This window comes from Vespula pensylvanica, chromosome 8, assembly GCF_014466175.1.
Source record: "Vespula pensylvanica isolate Volc-1 chromosome 8, ASM1446617v1, whole genome shotgun sequence".
Lineage (NCBI taxonomy): Eukaryota > Metazoa > Arthropoda > Insecta > Hymenoptera > Vespidae > Vespula > Vespula pensylvanica.
The window spans coordinates 7479882-7493118 of record NC_057692.1 but is presented as its reverse complement, the minus strand read 5'-3'; the positions used below and the strand labels follow the sequence as shown (position 1 = coordinate 7493118).

At 39.3% G+C, this 13237-nt stretch overlaps 1 protein-coding gene across 3 annotated transcripts in view; it reads left to right on the top strand.

Annotated features, from left to right (window-relative positions):
- Window positions 1-1164: 1164 nt before the first annotated feature.
- The window catches only part of LOC122631130 (paired box protein Pax-6-like), a 28611-nt gene continuing 16538 nt past the window's right edge, over window positions 1165-13237 (top strand). For 2 of the 3 annotated variants that reach the window (XM_043816426.1, XM_043816427.1), the window contains exons 1-3: window positions 1165-1443; window positions 11351-11603; window positions 11977-12157. In XM_043816426.1, coding sequence (XP_043672361.1) covers window positions 1431-1443; window positions 11351-11603; window positions 11977-12157 — 447 coding nt within the window. In that variant the 5' untranslated portion in view covers window positions 1165-1430. The remainder of the gene's footprint in view (window positions 1444-11350; window positions 11604-11976; window positions 12158-13237) is intronic. The other variant, XM_043816425.1, reaches the window with a different exon arrangement.

The window sequence follows — 13237 nt, the reverse complement described above, 5'->3', positions numbered from 1 at the left end:
GAGAGAGAGAGAGAGAAAAAGAGAGACAGAGAGCGTTGAAGAGCGTGGAACTGTATAAAAGTCAATCGTGTTTTCGTCGTGTACACCTAGCAGCCGATGCTCGTGCAACACGAAATTCGAGAGAAATAGTTTTAATCTGTCGTTTCGGGATTCGGAGTACAATACGTGAGCGAGCGTACGAACGCATCGTATTCGGTTTTCCCGTTCCCATTCCGTCGGCTTCTCTTCGCTCGCTCGAACGAACTATTTCTAAATGCATTTTAACAATTTCGAATACGTTCTCTATTTTTTAAAAGCACCACGCCATTCCACAGACCGGTCCTCGACGTATAGCGATTTACTATTGTCCGTTTTTGAAGCTTCGATAAACGTAGGAAAGAACATAGGTACCTAATCGAATGTATTATTTATATTCAAGTACTCTATTATTATTTATCAATGTATTTTTAAAATCGACTAACAAGAATTAGAGTATATCTGTTGTATTATATATCCGCATCCCTCATCGAAGCTTGTAAAATATCTTATAATTTATATTTGCTAATATAAATTGCTCTTAAGATTACGAATCAGGGATTACGAAAGTCTTGATGATAGAATTTAACGCTGCTTATTGCTAAAGTAATTGTAAATAGATCGATCTATCGAGCACCTAATATCTATTCCAACTTTCTCTAAATAAAACGTACGGATCTTCTAAATAATATATCAGATTTGATATCTATTAGTAAGTATATTATATAGTATTTCAAGCGTCAGAAAAGAGATCCTTAAAGTCTGTAGAATTGAGTGTCGGCCATTTAACCGTGTACCAAACTTTCGACATGCTACCTTGAATGAAAATAAAACGAAAGAGAGAAAATAAATTTCAACGTGGAGTTAGTCGAAAACATGATATGTATTCACGAATGGAATAAAGAAAAAAAAGTGTATGACGATGACGTTTTGACTGATTTCAGCACTGTGTTAGCGTGGCCGGAGGTGGCGGCGGTGGTGGTGGAGGAGACGGGGGTGGTGGTGGAGGAGGCGGTCGGCTGAGTCTGCAGCTTCGTCCTTGCAGCGGTAGCACCGGCGGAAGCGCCGGCAGCGGCAGCGGCGGCGGCAGCGGCGGCGGAGGAGGAGGAGGAGGAGGAGGCGGAGGAGGGGGAGGAGGAGGAGGAGGAGGAGGAGGAGAAGGCGGAGGAATCGGCGGCGGCGGAATCGGTGGTGGAGGAGGAGGCAGTGGGGGAGAAGGTGGTGGTGGTGGAGGTGGCGGAGGAGGAGGAGGAGGAGGAGGAGGAGGAGGCGATAGCCCTTCGGATTATCCGCCGAGTGTAGCGGCTGCGAGGAGCAGGGAAGCGGCGGCGGCGGCGCTGCACGCGGCAAGGACCCTGTTGGGCGCGGGGGTGGCTAACCCTTGCTCGTCCACCCCCGAGCCGCCCTTCTGGAAGATGCCGCACAAAGGTCGGTCAAATTACTATTCCAAAGATTAATGCTCTCTCCCTTTCTCTCTTTCTTTCTCTCTCTTTCTCTCTCTAGGACCTCATTTTTCTTACTTTTTTTTTCTTCCTAAGACTTTATCCGCTTCTTCTTTCCTTCTTCCCATACGTTTAAACATTGTTTCTTTCTTTCTTTTTTTCTTTCATTCCTTAAGACATCTCCATTTGCATTTTTTCTATGACTTTTAACTGTTAGGTATCTATATCGCGTATGGAATGTAATTTTTCGTTTGGTCATCTACTTCTCGCGTATTACGATTTTTAATTTTTGTTCAGAAATCTATCTACAAATCGTTATTTTTGACACTACTGTTTTATTCTATGTATTTGGATGTTATCTTTTTGTATCTCTATGTTAATTCCAAATTTGTAGTTTCGTTATGTTTCTCTCGGATCGTTTTATATAGTTATACGTATGTAAATAAAATATATCTACGTTTATTTAGTTATATGGTAAAAAAAGAATCATTTTCATCGTTCTTACGTTTGTAAATAGGATCGATTATTTCTTCTAATTTCGATTACAATAATTTTTATTTTTACTTATCTTCGATATGCATCCTAAATAATAATTAATACAAATCAGATGCAAAACGAAATAAGATGAATGAAAAATAAAACTGCGATTGGTATATACTTATGTTTTTTGCTTAACCATAATTTTATACTCTATCGCGTCTATATTTCTTATTGAACTATTTATTAAACACTAATTGTCGCTGTGTGAGCTAATCTAATTGAAAAGAGTGAAGAAAAGGAATACAAAATATGAACGTAAACAATATAACAAATTCTGAATAACTTTATTAATCTTTCAATGATATAATCATCTTTAACGATTGACCTTTATTTTAATTAATCATCGACTAATGACTAATGAGTTTCGTGTTTTTGATACTTTATCACGGTTGTTTTCGTTATCGAAATGCTCAGATGCACAAGACTCGATGTTTCACGAGACAAATACTTAACGCGTATTAGCACTTCACCCATTTCGCTAATGGATTCTTATTAGGATGAGTCTAGGTACATACGTTCTCCTTGCCTCTCACGCTGTCGTCGATCGTTAACGTCAATTTCGACGAGGCGCGTGGAATATGGTCCTAGAGGATTTCAATCTAGTTACGCTCGAGTGACGACGCATCATCTTCCTAGACGGATTTTGAGAGTCCAGCCAAAAGCGGTTACAAGGACTACTCTCTCTCTCCTTCTCTCTCACTCTCTCTTTTTTTTCTGAGTGCTTTTACATGGATAAAAATAAGACTGCAAACATTTTTCGCACGAAGAAAGTTTCAACTTTGATTTATTTCATGACTAACATCAATTTTATAAGTATCTAACTCGTAACAATTATCTTCTTTCATTTTTAGTTCCTCGATCTATCGATTTCTACCATTGTATTTTACCAAAGGAACATATAATTATTGTTAAGAATTAGAACATTTAAAAAATGAATTCTGTATTATGAACTATACCGAAGAATCGTGATTCTTCAAGTATCAATTTTAAAGAAAGTTAAGAGGGTTCGAAAGAGTTGACCGTGTAGAGTCAAACAGATCGAGCATGTAAAATGAGACGTATTTAGTAGGACACGATTTCCTTCGCGATCCTCCGACTCATGACCTTTGCGTAAAGATACATTGAAAGGGTTGAAGAGAGAGAATAGGATACGGACACAGAGAGAGAGAGAGAGAGAGAGAGAGAGAGAGAGAGAAAGGGAAGTAAATACGTCTACGCTTATGGGCTTAGGTGGGGCTGGCGGTTATCCCCGGGGTTAGTCCGTAACCCGACACGCCTTTCCTTGGCTTCTGTCGGACCAACAGCCCCTTCGAGCCGGTAGTTCGACGTTGAAGGGTGGCGCCTTTCACCTAAAAGCCGTCGCGTACGAATCCAACTTGCCACGCCATACACAGTAGACTATTTTACATTGGGAGTATTTGCCTCTTTTATGTCTTTTATAACACCGATTTATACCTACAAATTAGTTATTGAAAAGATCCTTTAAATCTTGTTATACGTGACGAATTATTCGACGTGCTTTCATTTGATGTCTCAGTTAAAAAAACATTCAAACGCATATCGAACAATTATAACGTTTATCATCCGATATAGATATTATGGATATTTGGAGAGTGAACTATTTGTTCAGAATAACCAGTTGTTAATACGAAGTAGAAAAAGCTTTTTTGTAATATTCATTAATTTTTAAGTGTATCGATTTCGCAGGAACAAAAAAGTCTTGGTTTCATTAACAACATGACTCCTCGTTTTGTTAGCTGTACTCCTTTAATCCGCACGATAATAACGCTCAGAAAGAAACTCATTGACAAAGGGTAGTGTTCGTTCTAGCAAAGACCTGTTTCGATTTACCCTTTGGCACATAAACCACCACGAGGCAGCATTCTATAATACTTTCCGTAGCGCTGTGGCTTTACGCACGCTCCGGCGCACCAAAACACTTTGGTATCGCGTTACACGCCTCGAGATCATAATACGAGTTATAGAGGAGTAAAGTGTGCTTTCCCCCTTCTCGATCGTGAACCATTCGAACACCGTGTATTGCTTCGGGGCGGACAATGTCTGCTTGGCACGAGCGAACGAACGAACGAACGAACGAACGAACGAACGAACGAACGAACGAACTCCGGGCAAAAGCGACCCTCCGAGCAAAACCGTCCATCCACCCGACCATCCATCCTACATCCATCCTACATCCATCCATCTATCCATCCAACCAGTCAGCCATTCATCCAACCGACCATCCAACTACCGGCACGATGCCGTCTCTCTCCTTCCCCATAAAACTCCCGTAGGCTATTCGAATCAAACGGTCGATTCACGAGAGTACTTTATTTTCTGCGTCGCTACAAGATTTGTTAATGGTTATGGTTTGTCTCGTAACGCCGTCGCTTCGTCTCCCACGAATCCATTGAGATTAACCTTCGTCACAAACGGATATGTTTCTAGGATCGTTCATTTACTATAGGAACGAAAAGTTTTTCTTTTTTCTTTTCCTTTAAAATCTTCTTCGTTATGTTTATTAGATATATCTGAAATATCGACAAACCACTTCTCTTCGTATCTTGACGTATCGAAACGAAACGAAAAAGCTTTAAGAGGTTTAACCTTCGAACAAAGTCTCCAATTGGTAATGATATGAAACGAGAAATCGAATTAAAAAAGACGTTTCGTCAAAGGTAATCGAACTTATCATTTTAACGATGAAGTCGATTTGTCGGCTAATTATCTTTTATCTACTCAACCAACGATTTCTTCTCTTTTCTCTGGGAAGTGTATTGTTCAGTTAGATAATTCTCTGAGATTTTTATTTTGTCGTAAACGATGTCGCTCGATTCTAAGGTCGTGTTGCTACTGTAGCTGCTTCTCTTCCCTTTGGTTGAGTCCCTGACGTCTATTATCTTTACGCTTTTGTACCTTTTGTCCTGTTACGAGGACGACGATGACGTACTCGTATCTCCGGACGTGAACCGGTCTCTCTCTCTCTCTCTTTCTTTTTTTCTTCTTCTTTTTCTCTCTCTCTTCGGTTCTTCCTCACATTCTGTATAGAAAGAAAAAAGAAAGAATTGCGGTCAGCCGAATTCGTGGCGGGCCCGTCACACCGAGACACTCTGGTTTATTGTCAAGCTGAGCGGGGGTGTGGGGAGGAAGGGTAGAGGCTGGGAAAGGTGACGAGATGCCACTACTCATATTCCTGTTGGAGTACAAATTCTTACGGCTTGCTCTGTGGTCGCGCACTCGTTAACCTCAAGTTTTATACCTTTTAATTGCTCTCGAGCTCGATTTACAGCAAGAAAGGAGTACGTATTGTCTTACGAATCGAAAAACAACAATTCATTGTTACCGTTTGATACCTTACGAATAATTCTTTCGAAATTTCTTTACGAATCGCTAAATAATTCTAAAAAAAGTCTAAAAATCTAAATAAGTCTAAAAAGTAACGACACGTAAACTGTTTTCTTAACCCACATTAAATAATTTCCATAATTGTTTCATAAAATTGAGAAAATAATTATCTTCCTTTCCTCTATCTTTAGTTTTAATATTTCCTAATATGTGTCGGACTTGGAAAAAAAGAAAAAGAGAAAAAATGAAAAAAAAAAAAAAGAAAAAAGAAACAAAAAGGGAAAAGAAAAACTGGACGCAAGAAGGGACAGACGTGTTCCATAAACTTCGCAATTTATGCGCGAAAAAGGGGACAGAATTCCAAGACTCGCGCGATAATGAGTCGTACGACGACATTGGTGTGTAGTAGCTGTTCTCGCTAATTCAAACGCTACCTCCTAACATCGTACGTAATGAATTCAACTCTCGAGAACCAAAAAGAGAGAGAGAGAGAGAGACAGGAAAGGTGTCTCGCTCTTACCACGATACAACTCATTAGAGAATGTAAGCCCTCAGCAACATATTTGATGTCACCCTTGTCGTAGGATCTGTAGAAAGAGACCGAGAGATGACGAAAGAGAGAGAGAGAAAGAGAGAGAATCGAGCTGAAACCGAGCTGAAATTCACGAGTTTATCTCGAAACACTTTGGAAGTGAAACGCGTTTTCAACCCTTCTCCTCAGCAAAATGAGAGATGCGCGCGATGACGTGATAATAATGCTCGGAGATATTTCAACGATGTGTAAATAAGTACGATTTTTTTAGCACCGTCAACGAGTGACATTACGTAACCATCAAAGCCTCCCTTTTCTCACCGATTCTTCGTGGAAAGAGAGAAATCGACGATATAATTGATGACATTCTTTAATCTTTCCACTTAGTAAGATAGAAAGTCGAGATTATTTGCACGCTCGTAACTATCTGATCACGTGCTGTTAATAGCGTGATGATATAAATCGTTTCGAATAATTACATTTTTAATAACGTCAGGCCATTTTCCCGATTGTTTTGCTATGTTTCTGTATTTTAGAATTTCATACACTTTTCTACGACCTTGTTAAATATTTCTTCTCGTGAAAAAATAGAGAGAGAAAGAGAGAGAGAGAGAGAGAGAGAGAGAGAGAGAGAGAGAGAGAGAGAGAGAGAAAGAGATAAGGATAATCCACAAATTTGAATAAATTTGTTAACACTTTAAAAATGATCGGTTTAAACTTTCTGGATATCACGAGTACTTATCCTGATAGAAACTCGTAACAAGTAATGTGACTCACTATGGATATCAAAGCCAAGCTTCTTCGTCCTTTAAATTCTTCGCTTTCCGAAGGAGAAAATCGAAAGGTTTGAGTTCCTCTTTCTCGGCGAGGAGACTTTCTCTTTTGATCTTTCTTTTTGCACGCGAAAGGAACGAAAAGAGGTTAGAAGAAAGGAAGAAAAAAGAAAACGAAGGAAGGGTGTCCGAAGGACAGAGAAGTTGCTCGAGTCGTTTAACGAGGAACGGAGACGATTCTTGGCTCTCATAGGGAGAGTAGGCGGTAGCTGGTTAAAGTGGTGGTAGTGTGGAGAAAGGAAGGAAGGAAGGAAGGATGAGTAGAATGAGTAGGAGGAGATGGAGGAGAGAGTAGTGGAGGTGGTAGTGGAAGGGTGCCGCGACGTCGTGCGCCAGTAGGAAGGGATTTAATCTGTGCTCCGTTTCACGCTTAGCCAAGTGGAACCTTTTTGCCTCACTTTGCGGCATGACTCGCTTTTGCGCTGGTCGTCGCGTAGATTAACGCGAAATTATATATAAAGAATGTGTGCGAAGCTAGCGTGTGTGTGCGCGCGCACACCGTGTTCGCGAATCGCCGGCGTTGCTTGGACGATTCACCCTGCCTGCTGTGCCAACATACGAGAGTGAGAGAGACAGAGAAAGAGAAAGAGAGAAAGAGACAGAGACAGAGAGAGAGAGAGAGAGAGAGAGAGAGAAGGAGACGAAGGATGGTGTAAGAGGGAGAAGGTAGTATGCACTTTGTGCGTTCACCTCATGTGCAACTTCCTATATACACGTGTATATACGTACATATGTATATACGTACGTATGTACGTATAGGTGCAAATCCACGGGAAGTCTTCCTTTGTAATGAATTAAAGCGCTAACGGAGAACACTAGGGTCGTGGCATACCTCAAAGGGCGGTTCAGTTTTCTCGCCTCGGAGCGGGATTGGGCGAGAAGATGTTGCGCACAATGCTAACTGCCGGTCACGTATCTTCTGATATTCGATTGGTCCTGAGAGATCTTCACAGGGGCCATTGTTCGGTGTTTATTGTTCTTCGCTTCGATTAATGATTTTTGTCTTCAGGTCCATCGATCGCGAATAAAAATACATTACAAACTAATGATCCTTTATAGTTAAATAGGAAATAAATTTCTAGTAGGTATTTCGAATATGAAATAGAAAATTTAATCAAGTAAATATCTACTATAAACTGTGAAATCGTTGATTAATCAATAGATAGCTCGATCAACAAGATTATCAAGGATAAAGTTGTTCGATAAATAAGCAAATAAGATCGCTGGCATAAATCTAGGACGCGGTATCCCTTTGGAGCGTCGTTTATTATACAAATAACGTTAGATACGCCCCAAGCACGATATTATTATCTTCGGCAAATTGATCGTTACTTATTTTCATCGTCGGTCGCCCTTCCATCCCGTATCTTAGGTGCGCCATTAAAAAGGACGACACGAAGAGGGGCGAAAGTAAAAAGCTCGGAGGGGGCTCGAACTTTGTCGGTTTACATCGTGTGAAACTTCGTATAGTATACGTATAGATACACGAGCCGGCGTTACGGATTCTCTCGGACGCCCTTTGTAGAGAATTAAAACTGTAGCGGGGCGAGAAACATCCCCTGTCATATACCTTTCTCAAAGGGTGACTTAGTTTTTTCATCTCGCACGCGGTTGGACGACAAGCACGTTCGATCGTTCCACTTACTTCAAACTTTATCTTGTCAAGTCCTTTTTATTTTGTTAAGTTCTCGTATTATTTCTAACAACTATCGTGTACTTACTAAATTTGTTTAATGCATTTTCTAAGTTAACGATTAATGTTTAAAATATTTATTGAACGAAAATTCGGTCCACTCAACGTCACGTTTTATTTATTTATTTATTTATTTATTTATTTTTTCTTATCTATGATCAGATATATTCTCAATTATTTGAAATAATGTTCTTTTTTATTATAACTTTTTGTTTTGTAAAAATGGAAATAATTTTATATACAAAAAGCGTACGTCCATTGTCTTTCATCTCGTTCAAAGGATCAAATTATTCTTTCTTTTTATTTTATTTTTGTAACTGATAGAATGGAATACATTGTATATTTACGCTTAAAGGAAAAGAAAATCGAGCTAGCAAATATCTGAATATATGAGTCCCTCATTTTTTCCCAACAGAAAGAGAAATAGAGGTTGGAACATTTACTTTTTTTTTTTAATTAAAGCTTTTCGGTCGTTGTTGGTACGTCATGTCGTTAACCGTCCTACCGTTAGTAAAAGAGTAAGAGAGAAAGAGAGAAAGAGAGAAAGAGAGAAAGAGAGAAAGAGAAAAAGAGAATTATAATTTGATGTATCTCGTTGCATAAATTAAAGGAAGCGCGAATGGTAAGATCGCGGAACGATGGACAGATCTACATACTCGCTTATTAAACTGGGCACCTGTATGAATATTCATTGATTCTTTACGTGGAAAAGAACTCTCCAAGTCTCGGCTGTCATTTTAATTGCTTCGAGAAAAGAAGAAAGATGGCTTTATTTTGTCTTCTTCTTCTTCTTCTTTTTCTTCGTCTTCTCCTTCTTCTACTTCTTTCTCTTTTTCACCTCCTTCATTTTATTCTTCACGGAGGTTTTAGTCTTATAGTCCGTTTTTCCTCACAGTTTCCCAGTTCAAACAAGTTTTGGTTAATGAAATCGAGAATATGAAAATTTCCAGCTTTTTTTTTATCTTTCTAAGCAGATATAATTGGACGGATTTTAATTCTATGATAGAATACAGTATTTATGTAATTCATTCATATTTTCACTTAAGTATACCCAAGAATTTAAATCAACCGATGGATCTATGTCGTAGACAATCGTATTCATAGAAATTTTATATTACGATACGTGATGGTATTGACAAGCGATACGATTGATGGATATCAATAAACTTTTCCATTTTATTTTATTTTTTTTATTTACGACAATTGATATAAATTTAGAAATTTTATTTATCAAGAATAAGCATTTCTAACGAATGCTATGGATTAATATTGTATATATATATAATTTTGAGATAGATACTTGCAAAAAAAATAAAACAAAAAATAAGAATGTAAAGACAGATATTTATTCGTCGTATTCTTTACACTCAACATGAATGTCTGCAGATATTTACGGAAAAATAGTTCACGGTTTTTGATGAATACAAAATAACGGATGTGATTACGTCTACGAGTGATGAATACTTGGCTTGGCACATAGAAATGGAAGATCATGCGAGGAGAGGACAACCTCCTTCTTTTTTCCAACGACATCAAGTAATCACAAAGTGCAGGGAATCTCGGCTCCTCGTAGTGTTCGCTGAAGAGGTACTGGCGGAGAAGGATGAGGAGGAGGAGGAGGAGGAGGAGGAGGACGAAGGAGAAGGAGGAGGAGGAGGAGGTGGTGGTGGTTCTGGTTGTAGTAGCAAAGAGTGAAGGAGAAAAAGAGAAAGAAAGAAAGAGTTAGAGAGAGAAAGAGAGAGAAAGAGGAAGAGAAGAGAAGGAGAGAGAGAGAGGGCCTGTGAAACGCGTCGTGCGTCGTTATACAAAGTGGTTTCGTACGGTGACGCCGTGCTCAGCCCATTCAAATTACATTCCAACTATTTCTTGTCGCTTTGCACGGCGCAAAAGTGGGAGATTAATTAAATTCGTTAATTGCAAGATGCATTTAGCGCGCAGTCTCCTCGAATCCCTCTCTCTCTTTCTCTCTCTCTCTCTCTCTCTCTCTCTTGCTTTCATTCTCTCTTTTTCACTCACTCACTCTCTCTCTTTCTTACTCTTTTCCACTCACTCACTCACTCACTCACTTACTCACTCACTCGCTCACTCACTCACTCACTCTTTCTCTCTCTTTCTCTCTCTTCGTCCTCGAGGTGAGTCACGACGCATTCTCGTTGTACGACCCTTACCACCCCCACCCTAACTTCCTACACCCTTCTCTCCCCTAGTCCGTCGCCAGTGTTAGCGCGTGAATTTACAAAGCGACGACAAAGGTTAAAAAGCTTCGCGTTTTACTAGTCCATCCGCTTCGTTTCTCACACTTCCGTTTTTTCATTTTACTTCCCTTCCTATTTTTCTCTCCTTCTTTATTTTTCCCCGTTTCTATATCTCTCATTGTTTTTACTATTTCTAGAATAATTGATACGCCCGAGTCAATCAAAGTACTCCGTAAAGTCGACTCATTGTGAATATTTGAAAAAATATTTTATTCTTCTTTATCTCTTTTCCCTCGTTCTCATTCCAACAAAAAAGCGTCTATCATAAATTTCACATGATTTAATTATATTAGAACTCGCTTTTCTCTATCTCTTTCTCTCTCTTTCTTCTTCTATACCAGATATCATAGAGTCGAATTTCGTCAGATGAAGGTGTCACGTTTAATTAAATTAAGTAGGGTTTTACGTTAGATTGAATTAGATTAAATACAATTAGTCCAAATTAATTTCGAAACTCTGTCGGATTAAATGAAAGCATCGAATTGTACGTATTTGTGATCAATTATGTAACATGCAAAATTCCAAGGAATTTGATCATGTAAAATAGCGAACGTATTTCAATGGAATCATAGAAGGATCGTTGAAAGGTCGATGATCGATTAATGCGAATACATTAATTGGTAATTAATCGGCGAACAGAAGAAGCTATTCGAATGTGATAATAAAATACAAATAGCGCGCGTTTTGCTTCACAGAAGAGGACTTGATGCACGGGGGTGGCGCGGGTATTGGAGGGGGTTCTATGGTCGGACAGAACTCAATATTTGGGTGCTCGGCTGCAGGACACAGCGGGGTTAACCAGCTTGGCGGTGTTTACGTCAATGGTCGGCCATTGCCAGACTCCACCAGGCAGAAGATCGTCGAATTGGCGCACAGTGGGGCGAGACCTTGCGATATCTCACGAATTTTGCAGGTTAGCAACGGATGTGTCTCCAAGATCCTCGGCAGGTGAGTTATCTTGTAAGTTAATAACTCGTTTACATGTTGATCAGAGTTCAGCATTATGTGGAATAGATCGAGATAGTTCACTGTTCTTTTTTCAAGCTTTAAATTTATTTTATTTAGTCAATGAAATTGGTTGGAAAAATCATTTTACCTTCAACGAAAAACTTTGTAGTATATTCGAATAATACGAAGATCGTTTGCTTGAACTATGTCGAGTCAATAATTAAAGAAGAGAACGTAACGGTAGTACAGACAGGAAACAAAGACGAGCCTGTAACCGTCACGATGACGATTCAAACGATTAGACGATAAATAAAGAAGACATATGTGTATAGATCCAAAGAAGTTAGGAACATTGATCTTTTTCTTCTTACAGGTATTACGAGACCGGATCCATAAAACCACGTGCGATAGGTGGGAGTAAGCCACGAGTAGCGACCACTCCGGTCGTCAATAAGATCGCCGATTACAAGCGCGAGTGTCCATCGATTTTCGCTTGGGAAATACGAGATCGACTTCTCCAGGAAGGCGTTTGCAATAATGACAATATACCAAGCGTGAGTAAAGATCTACACGTACTTCGTAGGAATATAAAAAGATATCGATTTCCTTCGAATTATTCCTTCTCGTTATATTAATTTACAATTGTAAAATGAATCTTCAAAAAAGAAAAAAAACAATCAGGATATCTAATAATTTTCTCCTCCGTTGGTCAAAAATTTCTTTAGTAAAAAAATTTATTTTCACAAAAGCATTTGAAGTTTTACGAGTTTGCGTAAAAAATTTCGCGAGTGTACGTACTTATGACAAAACGATTGAAATACGCGATAGAAATCTCGATAAGTTAAGATTAAGAGAGAAAGAAAAAAAAAGGAAAAGAAAAGAAGAAAAGAGGCGTAGTCGGTGGCTTATCAGGGTGCGGACGCAGTCCGGTACTTACCCGTCGGATCCGGCCACTCGACCCTAATCAAAGTCTCGTAAATACGATCGGTTGGGAGGGGTAATCGGTCCATTACGCGGACCAAGGCTATTGTCCACCCTCGCGTCGAATGTTCTCTCAACTCCCTTGAACCCCCTATCACCCCTCTTCCGTCAGAAAGAATCGGCTCTCTCGTACATAGAGCACATCCGTGCGTCTTCCAAACATCCTTTTCAACCCTCCTCGCGAATATCTGTTCGGACGAGAAGGAATCTTCGAACGGTATTTCGCTTTTCCTTCGAGTGCCGTTTCCCGTCTGTCCACTTCTTCCTTCCTTTCGTCGCTCCCTACCTACCCTTTAGATCGGAACGTCCATCAGAGAAATAACGAGAGGGAAAGACATCGCACGCGTTCTGGTCGTTATTCCAATCGTGGAAGAATCGTTTATTTTAATCGGTTGTCCACGGTTCTCAAGAAGGTTAGAAGTCACAGTCAAATTATTTTCCGAGATATCGGTATATCCACAATTAATTTAGATTCAATTCTACGTTTTCTTTGTTATTACAACGAACGGAATTGATTGAACCGATGGATAAAAAAAATTATATTAATATATTAATATTCTGGTCTAAAACCTATATCTAATAATTCTCTTGGTACTATTAATAGTGCCGGTAAAGAAAGATTTGTATAATCAATTTCAAACGATATCACTTAA